Genomic DNA, 16304 nt, shown 5'->3' with positions numbered 1-16304 from the left:
AGGTTATATAAATATACAGACTTTCTATAAAATATAAACTTTCATATTGTAATGGTTTTCTTCTTGATTAGCTTTCAAGTAACTTTTTAAAATACAGATTTAGATTTCAGAATAAGCTGTCTGATCTCTAGTCCAGTTTTAGAAAAGGAAAGTTTATTGTAATTGCCTTGTCTGTTTGCAGAATAGTAGAGGAGAAAGTGGAGATGATGAAATTTATCCATAAGTCTGAGTTTATTTTTGATTTGCTGATGAATGAATGTTTTATTGTTTGTTTGTTTGCCAATTTGTGACAGGGTTTTACTTATTATTTATGTACATCGGGGTTTTACATTGAATTTTCCATAAACTGGTGACATAGGGTCTTAAAAAAATTGACCCAGATAAGATCACATCAGCTTCCTTGAAAGTAGTTTTGTGTCTGGATGTTTGATGTTTTTTGGGGTCATAGACTAACAGTCCCTATGCTATGGAAACTAAATAATATTTTTTTGATTGCTGGCTTAAGCAGGATTTTTTTTCCAAGTTGATCCTCATTAATGATGACCTAATTCAAACTTGACTGGACAGAGTTTGAGGGCTACAAAGTCAGCCTTGCATCTGATTTTCCAAAGGCTTTGGAGGGAGGTGCCGTAAGGCAGAGCGAGCAACCTTCATACCCCGTAAGAATCAATAATAAGGCCAAGAAGCCTCTCCTTTTGGGACCTCAGGCAAAGCCCACCTGAGGCAAGACTGACATTCCAGAATCTCACTGTCTGGAGGGGAAGTCACAACAGCAACGAGCATGCTACTCCAACTTTTCACTAGTCTCTCCATGCATGCAAAGAAGGTCCAACTGAGAAGCGCTGAGCCAAAGGACATGACCATATGCTCCTTGCTTGTAGTTCTAAGTCCTGCTCTGTTATTTCTCCACAAGAGTCTTTGGGTATGCAGCAGGTAGAGTTTGTTCAGGAGGAGAAGGCCCCTACTGGGATGAGACAAAGGTCTATTTGGAAGCGTGGCTGTAGGGAAGAAGGCACTGGAGTGAAACATTTTTTTCCATAGCAGGGCGGCATAGAATTATGCAGTGGTAAAAAGAAAATAGGATTGTGTGCTGGTGAATTGAAATGGATTTAATTGTATCATAATATCTTGAACTGTATAAAAAAGATACTGTCTTGACATACAATCCATGCCACTTTTTATCTGCAGCGAGACCTTCTTGACATTGTAGATAATAATGAATCTGCAGTGATTGTAGCCCCTACCTCATCAGGGAAAACATACGCCTCCTACTACTGCATGGAGAAAATCCTGAAAGAAAGTAACGAGGGGGTGGTTGTGTATGTTGCTCCAACAAAGGTAGGCTTAAATGAGTAGAAGGCATAGTTTAATGAGAAGTTATTTACAGCAAAATAAAACATATTTCAATTAAATCCTCAAAACCTCAACTACATTGACTTTGCTGGAGTTAGTGCTTTACACTTGCTGAGGATCTGGCCCAAGTGAGTTAAAACCTTAAGCTTCTATTCAAAGTTGAAATCAGTGAATGCTTTGACTAAGTAAGGACATCAGAATTTAGCTTATTTGATGTTGTCTTGTCTTCTTACACCTGACACTATTTTTTGTATGATGTTTGCAGTTTTACAGCACATGCTGGGTCCGAGTCTATTATAAAACATTAAAAATTATAAATATAATTATAATTACATTATAAAATATACACTGTAATTTGCATTCAGGATTGACTTTAATGTATTTACACTGGTATAAAATTGGAGTAATATAATGGTGAAATAGCCTATTTGTTTATAGTTTTTATTTTCTTTGCTGTCTAAATTTTATTGACATGTTACTGATGTGTTGCTTTTCTTTAATAATCAGGCTCTTGTTAACCAAGTGTGGGCGACTGTTTATAATCGATTTAACAAAACACTGCCTGATGGCATGGTAGTATGTGGTGTTTTCACGAGAGATTACCGCCATGATGCTCTGAACTGTCAGGTATACTCTGTTATTTCAGATTTGTTATTATATGATACACTTCTTTATTCAAACTTTGTTATTTAAATTTCTAGTAGACTGCACCTCAGAAAGTTCATCATGGCACTATTTTTTAAACTATGGACTTCCAAAGACATCAGAATATAACAGAAGAAAACACTAATATTGGAGAAATCTTCACAAACAGACCTTTCCTAATGTTTGAATCTCACTTCATTTTACATGAAGTTCCAATAGAGATGATAGATCTTGTGCGTACAACAGACTGGTTTGTTTACTTGCCAGTTTTCTAGTTCAGTGGGTAATAATATACACTGAAGTTAACGATCCTGAAAACCATCCCCCCCTTTTTTTAACAAGTATGTTCTCAGTTTCATCTCTCTCTCAAGGAGTAAAGCAGATAAGCAGCTTAATTTAGCACTGCTATTTCTGCAGCTGCTCCTACCAACTGGAGCCTCTGATGGTTTCCTCTCTGCAGTTTTTCCCCAAGGCCACATGGCAGGGGGGAAGGGAAGGCAGCACCTGGGCCCTATATTTCCCAAAATGGGTGTGTGTCTCCCCTGCACAGTTTTGGATCTAGGAGGGTGCTGGGGGAAGAGGTGGCACCACCTTGGCCCCATTTTACCTCCTCCATTCACTACAGCCATCCCTGCTTTGGCTGTCTATGGAGCTGCTCCTACTGGCTGCAGTCTCTGGGATCTTGAACTATTTTCTAACTAAATCTACAGTTTGCATTTAAAATATAAATTAATAAGTGTCATCACCAGGTTAGCTTACTTTCTAAATGTAGTAATTCATTCCTGGCACAAAAAAGTAATTGAATTTTGGTTCTTATTAGAGAAGATTAATATAGTGGTCAAGAATGGGGTTTTGTACTGTGGGACTGTGTACTCTGCAGTCTGGAGCTTTTTTGGCCCCAGTTCAGTTACCCCTGCAGCAGGATAAGTATTCTCTTTTTTGGTGAGAAATCTATTAGAAGAAGAACTTAAGAAGAAAGTGAATAGGGTTTATAATGGTTTGGCTAGTTCAGCTAATATTTAGATTATCTGAAATTTTGGGTGCTTATCTGGGACATACCCAGATTCTGAACCTTTGGGGAATCAGCCACCTCTAGCTGTTATTCACTGAAAATAAAAAATGTGTATTTACATTATAAAAACTATGTCTTATAATAATGTCATTTGTCAACAGGTTTCAAACTAATAGGCTGCAAACATTTTTTCAGGTACTAGTGACGGTGCCTCAATGCTTAGAAATCCTGCTGCTGTCACCTCACCGCCAGCAATGGGCCAAAAGGATCAGATATGTTATATTTGATGAGGTAGATTTCTACTGTCCTTCTTTGCTTCCACTGGAATTATTAAAGGTCGTTTAAATAAAATGTCAGGAGCTAAGTGAGTTTGGCATGTTTATATGCACATATTCTATTTTTTTTTCCAACAAGCTCCACTCCCTCTTCCAATGGCATTTGGTCAGCTGTCTGTTCACCTTTTTCTTTTGGTACTATCACCCTCACTCATTTTTTTCAAGTCTCCTGTTCGTGGCAATTCTCAGCTGGTCTGAAGCACTGAAATTCTAAAGGAAATGTTTCCATGTGAAATGCCATTTGTAATTCAGTTATGAGGGATGTTTGAAGTGCAATATTGAGCTCTCTTCTTTCACATGGACTAGGGTTCTATTCACAGGGGAATCAGGAGCATGCTGTGTCATCCTGTCTGGGGTGGCTCACAACTGTGAGTGGCTACATCAGGAAAGACTGTCAGAAAACAAGGGCAGACACCTCAAACTGGTGGTATGTTCTATAATCAGATTTCACCAAACCAGTAATAAAAGTGAATTCCTGGATCACTGAACCAGTCTTACCATGGAGTCACAGGCAGTCCCCTTAGTCTCTCCAGTATATCTTGCCACCCAGCCAAACTGGGCTTTGTGATAATGGTCACTTAAACCAAAAATCACACTGCGTCAGGTTTCTCCCAGTCCCATGAGACCAGCCATTTACCCCAAATCAATTGGTACTCCAGGTCTGACACCAAAGAGAATTCTGGCAGCTAATTCCATAGCAAACTAACTATAGGTTTATTAGCTAAGAAAAGGAAATGAGAGTTTTTGAGAGCTTAAAGCAGAGAAAATATATTAGCAGGTGAGTCACAGTTTGTTAGTGCAAACTGTAGCAGAGATACAGTAATCTGCCAGTTTCCCAAAAGTCTCTCGGGGCCACCCAGAATAACTCTGAGGATCTCCATCTTCTTGTTCAGTTACTCTTCCCTGTTAGAATCCAAACAGTCTAGAGTAAAGGGTCTTTCTTTCTTTGAATCCATATTTATAAGAGCTGACAGTGTCTCTACTCACATGCACTTTTCCTTTGATAATGATGAGTGAGGAATCCACTTTGAGTCTCTGACCACAGGTCATCACCACAATGGACATTTGCTTTGGAATTAGACTTTTCTGTTAAAGCCCTTAAGTCCTTCATTAGCATTTCACAAGATTTCTTTGATGGGTTATTTAATTACAGGGTATACACCATGTAAATGTTTTCCATTATATTATAACAGGAACAGATAAGCAAAAACAATACAAGTAACATTACATTAGTTTTCATGAAGTTTAAACATCTGACTGCACACGTATATGTTACTCACTTTGATCTATACTAATACACAAGCAAATTGGCCTATGGTCCTGATCTGACCTGGTTTGCCAGCATCAGACCCTGTCTCTAAATAGTAAATATTTATCCTGGAGAACTTTATGGAAGTGCAACGTGCTGCTATTTCCCTTGCTGTGTGCTGGAAGAGTCTAATTTACTTTGTTAGGACTTGGAAAAATTGACAGGACAGTGTGGAAAACATTGTAAATCTACTGTATAGTATAGAAAGTAAAAAATTGAGGGTTTTTTTTGTAATGTCCATATCTAAAAGTGAATATTATGTCCAATAACAGGTCCATTGTCTTGGTGGTGAAATTGGAGCAGAAGTTTGGGAGCACCTTCTAGTTATGATTCGATGTCCATTTTTGGCTCTTTCTGCAACTATCAGTAACCCCAAACATCTTACTGAGTAAATATAATGCGTTATTTTCTTGAAAGTGCAAAATGAGTTGTCTTATTTGATTTGAATTGCTTTGCTTTTTTTATCTCTGTATTTTAAAGACACATCTTTAGGGCCTTACCTTGCTGTCAAGCAATTCACATGATCTTGGGCTGCATACCCCGCCCCCTCTGCAGTCCCACAGAGTTTTTCATGAGACAATAAGAAGGGAATTCAGCACAGTTCACTGGATATAGTTTCTGGAATAACTTTCCACATTCTGTGAGTTGTGTCATGGGAGGGGATGATTTAGGTGACTTGCATTTATATAAGGGCCAATCCTTGAACCTAATGCATAAACCAAGTAAAGAGGTCCATCTGGGTCAAGGGAGACAATTCACATCACAGACCGTGTAGAGAAGCTTGAGAGCTACTCTGTAGCTGCTACTATAACCTTAGCTGCTGCAGGGCATTTAGTTAGTGGATCTGTATGTTTGTTGATCTCCAGTTCCTCCTCTTCCCCCACTCATCTGGCCAAGACCCCATCTGCCAGGGCATAGGGAAGCCCTACAAAGCTGGGGTCCTAGCCTATATTAGGTGTTATGACCCTACCTGCAGGCTTCCTGCTGCTTGCTACCCAACAGAGTGAAATTGCATCAGTTCTACTACATTCAAGGCTTTCTTCACATCTGAGGAAGTTAAAAGGGAAGAATTTATTCCATAATGACACAGTGTCTTTTATTCTCTTATTCTTGGTCTTATTTTACTAAAAGGGATATCTTTCATAGTATTTCCTTATAGGTTTCAGAGTAACAGCCATGTTAGTCTGTATTCACAAAAAGAAAAGGAATACTTGTGGCACCTTAGAGACTAACCAATTTATTGGAGCATAAGCTTTCGTGAGCTACAGCTGTAGCTCACGAAAGCTTATGCTCCAATAAATTGGTTAGTCTCTAAGGTGCCACAAGTATTCCTTTTCTTTTTGAGTATTTCTTGAGTATCAGAGAAGTCTGCAGTTTGCTTTTGCTAGTTTGAAGAGTTTACACTGGTTGATTTATTAGAATATATTAAAAAAAATCATTTGTGCAGGTATGTTACATTGTACTACTTTTCCAGAAAATGCGTTATTTTTTGTTTAGGTGGCTACAGTCAGTAAAGAGGTATTGGCAGCATGTTGAAAGTGTAAGAGAAGAAAGCTCTGGTTCTTCTATAACTACCAAGAAAGGCACTAAAAAACAGAAGAATATCAAGACAGTAAATAAATCATATAAGGTTAAATTGGGTATGTATCAGAATGCAACATTTAAAAAAACAGATTAGTCCTTTATATCTGATTTTTAAAAAGCATATGGTGAAAATCAGCAAATGTGAGTGTCTAATAAAATGAGATTTTTCAAAGGCATTGAGTACCCGCAACTACCACTGACTTCAGTGATAACTGAAGGTGCTTTTCACCTTTGACAATAAGACCATTTGTTTAGATGTGTAAGATTTTACTCAAGTTTGAAAATGGTGGCCTTTTGGTTTTAGTTTTAAACTTGCTTTAGATTTAGAAACTTGCTATTCTGTTTACAGTGCTTTATGGAGAGAGATACAATGATCTGGAAAAATATGTGTGTTCCCTAGAGGACAATGACTTCAAAATTCATCACTATCATCCATGTGCTGCCCTAACTGTAGACCATGTAAGTTTAATGGTATAGTAAACAAAACCATTTTTTAAATTAACCATAAAATTATTAAGAAAACATACCTTCATGACATCTTGCAAGGACCCCAGTTTCCCTGCCCAGGTTAAAAAAAAGGCAGGGGTGATACAGAAACAGGGATTGAGCCCCTATAGAAGGAATCATGTTGTGTCATTTTTGCAGCATTCATGTTCAAAGACAAATTCTGTCTTGTCTTTCTATCTCTCAACAATGGCTGCTGCAACACAAGAACCTAAGGAAAGGCAATGTAGAACAAGATGGAAAACAGTTGTCCACTGAAGAGAAGATGAAGGGGGATCCCCTGCCTACACACACACATACAAACCATAATTCCTCTCTGCTTTCCTTTTTCTGCTATTACAGATAGATAAATATGGCTTCCCTTCAGACCTGGCTTTTTCTCCACGAGAAAGTATTTTACTGTATGACTCCATGGTACAAGTCTGGGAAAACTGGCCAAGAGCTGACGTAAGCACTCATCACTTATATATTTTCACAACTACTCTGAGCAGTTGTTTTTAGGAGGCCATTGCATGTTTGCCAGATGACACTGTCCATACATATTTTGTAAAACATAGTTTTTCTGTTACCTGTTTTTAAGGAGTTAGATCCTGAGAAGTTTACACATTTTAAAAATAAAATAGTAATCACAAAAGCAGATGCAAGAAAATATGAAGAAGAATTGAAGGAAGAGCTAAAAAATTGGATTGTATATGACAACCGAATGAAGGTAACTACAATGATCAAGTTATGAGACATTCTTCTCAGGTATGACTAGAAAGCTAGATTTAATACAAAGCAATTATAGTTCCGTCAGTTAGAGAGTTAATGCATATCATTTTTAAAAGCAGTTTTTAATGTTCAAGTGTTTTAAAAATTATGAATATTTTTGGAACTTTTTAGGTTTGTCACCTCCAAATACCATATTACTTAGGTTTTTCTGAACTTGATCACTTGATCTTAATCTGAGTGTCTGACAAGTTATGTACTAGACTTTGCAGCTATATTGATGACTGATGATCTTGATGGTCTTCTAGGCTTTAGAAAAATCTCAGGGTTTACATTAACACTAAACATGGTATCAAGAGACTTATTGGCAAAAACTCAGGAAAATATATAACATAGTAGAATAGAACACCACAGTCTCTGTGTACTACTTGGTAGATTTGAAAGTTAGTTATAACTTTGTCCATTTTAATGAGCATTGCTGTAATTACTTTGTTGACAAGATCTGTACAATAAAAGGTTAGTACAAATTATACTTGTATCAGTGGTTTCTAAGGTGCTTTTGATTATTAATTTGGATAATTGCTTATCATCTTCCTCCTGCCTTCTGGTTCTCTTTTAAAAATATTTAAATGTTTCAAAACCTGTTCTTTTAACAAACAGAAATTTAGTGCTAGGCAGTCTGTTATCCCACCTACAACATCTTGAGGATGCGGTGTAATTCTGTTACTTACCAAAGTCAAGGTTGTGATCAGACTAGAACTGATAATCATTTTATATAAGAGAAACCTGTGGCCTTATTAAAAAAGTACTCCAGAATGAACCTTGCATACTCGTCATCTAATCATTATCTCTGTTTCTAGGCTAACAGGGTGCTGAAGTTACTCAAACCCCATCCTACCTATTGTTCAGAAAAAAACATGGAGGACAATTTCCCATGTTTTGTGGAAAAACTAAGACAGATGGATAAACTGCCTGCATTGTTTTTTCTGTAAGTCACACAAATGCAATAAAAAAAGTTTACAATGTATATAGTAGAGAAATATTGCACATAATATTGCATGAAATATTGCAGGAAGGGAGATTTAGGTTAGACATTAGGAAAAACTTCCTAACTGTCAAGGTAGTTAAGCACTCTGTCATTGGAGGGTTTTAAGAACAGGTTAGACAAACACCTGTCAGGGATGGTCTAGATAATATATAGTCCTGTCTCAGTGCAGGTGACTAGACTAGGTGACGTATTGAGATCCCTTCCAGACCTACATTTCTACGATAATCAAAGAAAATGTCATGAAGCCAAGGAATCTACCAAGTTATAGCAATATTACGGAAAATGTAATTGGCACAGAATAGTTCTCCCATTAAATCTGAAATATTTTAGACACTAAAAATAATCACTCTTTAACCCTTTTGCTGCAAGTCCATCACATGTGTAAGTGAATAGCATGATATTATACCTAACTGTGTGGAGAAGCTTCTGTTCTTATGATAAGTTGTTGGGCATGGCTGGAGTGTTCAAAGGGTCACTTTTTACAGTGTAAGGAAGAGTTTTGAATGCTTGTTGCAGCTAAGAATAAGTACAGAGTTGTGGGCTATCAGCTGTTTGTAAAATTAAAATAAAAAAACAAACAAAAAACAAACAAGCAGCTCTCCTTCACTGGGTTAATATGAAGACCCAGTACACCTTCCACTGTAATTCTCAAAACTAATAATTTGAAGAAAAAGTCATTGTTATTTATTAAATGTATTTTTAATTAAAAGATTGTTTACATTCATGAAACTATTTCCACAGATTCCCTTTCTTAGATGGCGTGAGACATTATGTTATGTTAAAAAGTAGTTAGTCTAAATGGGTCAGGAAACCTCATAACCTATGCAATATTGTACTTAGAAACTGTGTAGGTGTGTGAGTTCCTGCATATATCCAGTTCTTGGGGATTTTTTTTGTACCTGCCACCAAATCTCAGAACTTAGTGGTTTTGACTAGATTTCTACCATTATCCTTTTCAAGCTCCAATTCTTCTCTATTGGGATTTTGGTTTAGATATCTCAAAATATTAAAAGAAGAAGATATTTTGTTGTTTTTGCTGTCTTCCTAAGCACTCATTTTGAGTCAAGATGCCTAATGACAAGTCAGGTTGTAAATTCATCTCACGTCCTCACAGGATCTCTCTCTTGGATAAGGTGTATGTTCGTGTGGGGGAAAAGGGCACTGACAAAAAGTGCCCAGCCTGTTCCTTTTTTCTCACGTCATTATTATACTATACTGATCACCCTATCTGAACACTTTGACCATTGCGTTGTTCACTCTTCACAGTCAGGATGAATAAGACAGATGGCAAAAGCTCTCTTAAAATAGGAATTGTCTTGACTTTCATTCACAAAGCCTTGACTTTCATTCTTGGTGTGGATGACTTTGGCTTCAATGCCTTGTTGGTTTTCTGATCTGTTGCCTCAGATAATGTGAATCAAATATGCATCTGCCTTATCAGTTCTGAAGCACAGGAAAAAGAATGAAGAGGTCCTTGAATCTAAAGGCTCAGCCATAGAGATCCAGTTTTGAGGCAGCCTGGTGTCCTTGTGCGCATTCCTGGAGCAGCAGCTTTCAGCTCCATCACTAGTAGTATCAGTACTTTCAGTTTGCGGTCATACCTTGGCATTGCTGTCTGGACACATGGCTTCTGTGATGGGGGTCACAGACAGACAAAATAGTCATGCCCCAGCTCAGCTGTGAGAAATATCAGTTATGGAAGGACATACCAAAAAATGTGATGACTAATGAGGGAAGGCCTAACTATATAGAGGGAGGAACAGGAAGAATAGGGGAAGAAGAGTTTGGGATTGCTAAGGAGTAATAATTCTCTATAGCAGCGATTCTAAAATGTTAGCAACCGGAGGACCCCCATTTTTATTTAATTTTTTTTGCGGATGTTGGCCTGGATTGGGAAGTTCTTTTAGAAGCCTTTTTCTTTCTGTGGAGGATATGTTTCCTTACACTTTCCTCTCTTTTATTTTGCTTCCTTGAATGTGAGCAATGTGAGATTGTGCATGATCCTTCACAACATACACAAAGCTGAAATGTGTAGCACTCATCTCTTGATTAGGAAGCTATACCAGACACCCATTTCACAAAGGTGTAGTGCATTACCTTTTCTGGTTATTTCAATGGTGCAGCTCTGTAACAGCAGTTTCACAGGGTGAAAATTACTGTGGTTTACTTACATGTAGCTGGCATTTTCTTAGTATGTTTCTTTCACAGATTCATACTTGCCCGTCCTCCTCTCTGTATGCTTCAGAATCTAAATTCTGGGAAGACAGATAAGAAATCAGGGTGGCAGGATCTTGTATCTCCTTAGAATCTTGCTCAGAGTATGGCTTTGCACATTTACTGAGACATATGACTCCAGCCAGGATACTTGGCCATCTTTATAGATTAAGAAGTGGAAAGAGCACAAAGATATTCCTGCATGAATGCATGCACAACAGTGCTCTACAATATGTAGAGGCAATGTATTTGAGAAATCTAGTTACTAATAAGTTACCTAGTTTTTAAATTCTATTTTAAAGATTCGACATTAAAAAGGTGGAAACATGGGCTGAAAATATAAAAAACTGTCTGGAGAAGAAGCAAAAGAGTAAACAACTACCAAAGACTGAAAAGCAGATACATTTGCTAACAAACAGATTGAAAAAAATGGAAAAGTCCATGCAGAAGAATCAGACTGTGTAAGTATTATTTGCATTTGAATCTATTGAAACGATTTCTATTAGGTTCATTGTTTAACTTCTTGTACCACATCTATATGAAAGAGACCTTTCTAAATTAAAAAACACTTGATTTTTCTCTTACTTCCCCTTCTACCTGTAGTCTTTCTCTGGGACTGTCAAAAGAAAAACTAGCCAAGGTTTCAAAGAACTTTCTTTAAAAAAATATGTTTACTTGCCTACCTCTCCAGAGAGCCCATGAGCACAGCCTAGCTCCCTGATTGTGCAAAAAAGACAGTTTTTATATTTTTCCCAGCATGCCTTGTTGAGGCTAGGTCGATAGTCTGGCTGCTCTAGTGCACTAAATATCCCAGGTTCAGAGAGAGAGAGAGAGAGAGTGTGGTTGGAACCACTAGAAGCCAGTCAGAGTCAGTCTGATTTCTCATCATTAAGGGTATGCAGTGCTTAATTTGTAATGAAAGATGTGTTGGGGCTCAAGCGTCACACTAGCAGCAGTGCAACGTTTCAGGGATGTTCCTCTGGCAGCTGTGACATGTGAGTGGAGGCAGAGTGTTGCACTGCTACTTAAATCTGCTACGCACATAAAAGAACTGAAGTGGCAAGTGCAGAGGTGCTGGGGCTATGAACTGGCAAGCCTAGAGATACCAGGCTATGAACTGCCAAGCCTCGAGATGCCTGAGCTCAGCCCCAGGACAAATTAAGCGCTGAGAGTATGTCTACCCTACAGCAGCATAGCTCCAGTGCTGCTACTGTAGCCCTGTAGTGTAGACCCTTCCTACATTGATGAAAGGAGTTTTTTTTTATAAGTGTAGTTAATCCACCTCTCCTTGGGGTGGTAGTTAGGTTGACAGAAGAATTCTTCCATTGATTTAGCTGGGGGCGTTAGGTTGACCTACCTGCATTGCACAGGGTGTGAAGTTTTTCACAGCCCTGAGTCATGTACCTAGGTTAATGTAATTTTTAGGTGTATACCAGGCCTAACAGGAGTGGAGACCAGAGTTTCAGCTCACCCTACTCACAGCTCAGTTCTTGGGCCCTAAACCAGAGTTAGTAGTTTAGATTTTCCTCAAAATCCATGTTAACTTTCCAAGACCACTTTCTCAGCCCCAGTGACTGTACCCCCTGTATATCATTTATTTCTTTGGAGAAAAACACTGGCATGGGGTAGGGCTGATCCCTAGAGGGTTCCTTTACCTTCCTTAAAGGGCCACCCTGTTACACAACAAACATTTTCTTCCTGATTTTTCAGGTGTATCAGACCAAATCCATACAAAAACTAAATACAAATCAAAACTGAATACAGTGTACAATTTTTTGCCCACCTGTGGTACCTGAAGGCTCTGCCCTCATATCGTTTTTCAGTTGAGTCAGAAGTGGAGTGTTTGACCAACCCATTCATATTTATTCATAACACTGCTCCACTGGCATCAGAGGGGCTTCTGCGGTTGATCTCAGCAGGAGTAGGTCTTGCATCTGAAAACAAACATCAGCCTGATGGTGTACTGTGTACAATCTGGCAGAAGGATTAGTCTGGTGGGAATACCTCAAAACAAAAACAAATAATAAAATGTAGTGAACTACTTTTAAAACACCGATTGCAGATTTTCTTAAATTAAGGTTCAAACTAACAACTGAAGTGTATTTTGTATAGTGGCATGAAAATTACATCAAGTAAAACTGACAAAATGATACTTGAGGAGGCTGAGCACGGAAATTTGATGGAAAAACTTGGGAAGATAACTGAAATCCCTCCGGATTGCACCTATGCAAATAGCCAAGCTGTTGATACAGAGGTAAGAAAAAAGCAAAAGTGCTGCTAATTCTACATTCCAATAATAAATGCTGGGCCCTGAGAAAGAACTTATTCTGCAAAGGTTCTTCTATTGCCCTCATCAGTGTAGTATCTGAGCACCTTCCAGTAGTCTTTAAGAGATGTGACTAACTTCTGTCATGTATGATTGGTTCTCTCTCTCATTGTCTTCCCAGGGGGAGAACTGTGCGCAGCATAGCCTCTAATGTTATGTTTCTTTAAATGTACCTGCTGATATGTGTTTGCTAGAGAAGACAAGGTGAAAGAAGTGCACCTTGCACTTGGAATGGAATGTTGTGTGGTTTGTGATGGCTTGTTGCTCCCTGTGGGTGTGTATTCCATAGTCTGAGACTGGCTTCCAAGAAAATTCCATCTCCGCACAGACAAGCTTTATTCTTCTGTTAGAAAGTTCCATTGTGCCTAAGAAGCAGAGCTGTGAGCCATGGTCCTTATCCCGAAGATTTAGATGATTTTTTAGATCTTCTAAATCCAAGCTAGTCCATTGACAATTAGGACCGAGACCTTGAACTTGGCTTGATGTTCTATGGAAAGTCAGTGTAGAGAGTGGAAGACATTGCTCAGAATAGCCAATGTTGCTGAGTATTTTCTACTAGTTGGAGTTTCCTAAGGGTGATGGCTTCATGTCCAAGTATATTACATTGCTACTTTTACTTTTATTGGTAAAACTATTATAAGGGTAATTATATATTAATCAAAATGAAACATTGTATCTGAGATAAATTGCCCCCTTTTACTTTGAAAATTAATACGTTTCTAAATGTATGTGCTATATATTTCAAAAATACATCCCAGAGTCTGGAACTCTCCCCACCATTAGTTACTAGCAAACTTAAAATCAGTTTGTCTTGATTGCTATTAGATATTAGCTTTATTAGACTTAAAAATGTATTTGTCTACTTTAAAATATATATGCCACACACAAACATTTACTTATCCCCCAGTTGACCTCTTGCTGGCCCTGATTTCATTTTAGAGTCTACAGATTGACTCTTTTTCCAGCTACTTGTACCTTAACTCAAGGTCAGTTTCAGATAGCCATACTCATGTTGAGTAGCACTGTATACCCTATTAGTTTCAGTAGACTAATGGAGGAGTAAGGTACTATTCAAATGAATAAGAGTGGCAGAATGTAGCTCTTTATCTATTTCTTATTGCTTGATTTTCTATGCTGGAAAAAAACATTACAGTGATGAGCACTATAGAAATTTCTGCCACTCTTACTCATATCAAGTAGTACCTGAAATCAATTAAAAATGCTCACTTAGTTAAGTTTTACTCCATGTAAAGGTGGAAGAATCACTTGCTTGAACTGCAAAAAAACAAAAAACACCTTGACTAAATTCAGTGAATCAGATCTCAGAAAAGAGGTTTAACCAACGTGTTATTTGGTTTGAAATGTGTCACTGGCAGCCCACAGGATATAACCCAAGTAGTGTTTTAGGCTACATCTGCATCTCTTGCACATAGGTAGTAACAGATTTCCTATTGAGAGCACTGTTTGACCAAAGCATGTAATTTTAGGACAATGCATGACTCAGTTGTATTCCATTCTGGCACTGGCTGAAATGAATGTAAATAAAAATGAAAAATATCTAAAATTTTTCATTTTCTTAGATTTTGCAGAAGGTGATTCATCAAGTGAGGTTCATGACAACAAATAAAACACTGAAAACACTGGCACTGAGAGGAATTGGATATCATCATGCTTCTGTGTCACAAAAAGGAAGACAGATGGTGGAGATGCTCTTCAGGATGGGATTTATTCAGGTTCATCATTTTTCACAATTTTTTTATAAGTTTACAACAGTATCTGCTTTGAGAATTAAATATTTTTTACACATAATGATCTCCTCACTTACAGGGGGAAAATGTAAGTGCAAGCACAATCCCCACAAAATGTACATTAAATATATTCCTTAGTGCAGTGGTTCCCAAACTAGTTCCGCCGCTTGTGCAGGGAAAGCCCCTGTCGGGCCTGGCCAGTTTGTTTACTTGCTGCATCTGCAGGTTCGGCCGATCGCGGCTCCCAGTGGCCACAGTTCGCGGCTCCAGGCCAATGAGAGCTGCTGGAAGCGGCAGCCAGTACTTCCCTTGGCCTGTGCCACTTCCATGCTCACAAACAAACCTGTGCGGCCCGCCACGGGCTTTTCCTGCACAAGCGGTGGAACAAGTTGGAGACCACTGCCTTAGTGAACAAATTGCATCGCATATCCATGCAGTTTATCAAACTGACACCATTTTAGAATACTTAAGAGAAAATACAATAGAATCTTAGGCCCTAATCCTGCAAATACTTACATTTGTGCATGTGAATAAAGTTAAACATAAATATAAATATTAGCAGGATCAGGGCCTTGTTTTGTATGTCTTTCAATATAAATTGTTTAAAATACTTTACAGTGTTTAATAATAAAAATACTTGGCTCTTTCATACAAACTTATTTGAAGATCCAAAACTGCTCAGAATTTTTTAAGCTAAAGATAAGCATGGTAAGTAAGATTGGGATATTGAGGTAGAAAAGTCAATTGACTTTCTGTGAGAGCCAAGACAATCCTTCTGCGCCTTCCTACACCAAAAAAAACCAAACAGCAACCCCACACCAAACCCTAGTTAAAACAATGTGCAACCAGGGCACAAGAAGACAGAAGAAGCCACATAAAAATGGACAAACTATGTTAGTGTAAGGAATTATGACTTATCACTGAGGGGGGAACGAAGTCGTATGTTAACCGTTAAAGGCATTACGCTGTTAATAGTTTTAAAAATCCAAATAAAAATGAAAGTGGCAGCAGTAATCCCTTACTTGTGTAGCAATGATTTTCCACAGCTGCTCCATATTGTCTGTTCACCAGTCAGGATAATTTCTCTTCTCCCTTTCACTTGTTGAGCTACTGCCTGTACCTAATTTACTCTGTTTATAATTCCATGATTTCAATGGTGGAGTACCTGTTGTGGGTGCCTGTTATCTTCTTTGTCTGGAAGTAATAATGTACAGAGGTGCATTAATTTTCTAGTTAGCATTTCTATCTTTAAGGCTATCAGAATGGAAACACATGTTGATAAATATAATTTTCAATACTTATGTTTATTTTCCTAGGTGGTTACAGCTACTGGAACACTCGCTTTAGGAATCAACATGCCATGTAAATCGGTTGTCTTCACACAGAATTCTGTGTATTTGGATGCTCTGAACTATAGACAGGTATTGAAATACACAGCCAGTTTAACTAACACACATCTGTACACAGGTACATATATTTAGACAGAAAACTTTTGGACAGCTATATATGTGTATATAT

At 38.0% G+C, this 16304-nt stretch overlaps 1 protein-coding gene across 1 annotated transcript in view; it reads left to right on the top strand.

The window, feature by feature from the left end:
- Window positions 1–16304, top strand: part of LOC311520161 (putative ATP-dependent RNA helicase DDX60) — a 69224-nt gene that overhangs the window by 34157 nt on the left and 18763 nt on the right. The window contains exons 17-29 of the mRNA XM_084627431.1: window positions 1189–1338; window positions 1861–1980; window positions 3206–3301; window positions 4927–5042; window positions 6152–6294; window positions 6588–6697; window positions 7085–7189; window positions 7323–7451; window positions 8311–8438; window positions 11015–11173; window positions 12825–12966; window positions 14619–14771; window positions 16103–16207. Of these exons, the coding sequence (XP_084483557.1) occupies window positions 1189–1338; window positions 1861–1980; window positions 3206–3301; window positions 4927–5042; window positions 6152–6294; window positions 6588–6697; window positions 7085–7189; window positions 7323–7451; window positions 8311–8438; window positions 11015–11173; window positions 12825–12966; window positions 14619–14771; window positions 16103–16207 (1656 nt within the window). The remainder of the gene's footprint in view (window positions 1–1188; window positions 1339–1860; window positions 1981–3205; window positions 3302–4926; window positions 5043–6151; window positions 6295–6587; window positions 6698–7084; window positions 7190–7322; window positions 7452–8310; window positions 8439–11014; window positions 11174–12824; window positions 12967–14618; window positions 14772–16102; window positions 16208–16304) is intronic.

This window comes from Lepidochelys olivacea (assembly GCF_965140295.1).
Source record: "Lepidochelys olivacea isolate rLepOli2 genome assembly, chromosome: 4".
In the NCBI taxonomy this organism is placed as follows: domain Eukaryota; kingdom Metazoa; phylum Chordata; order Testudines; family Cheloniidae; genus Lepidochelys; species Lepidochelys olivacea.
The sequence above is the reverse complement of the archived record's forward strand: the minus strand, read 5'-3'. Positions and strand labels throughout refer to the sequence as shown.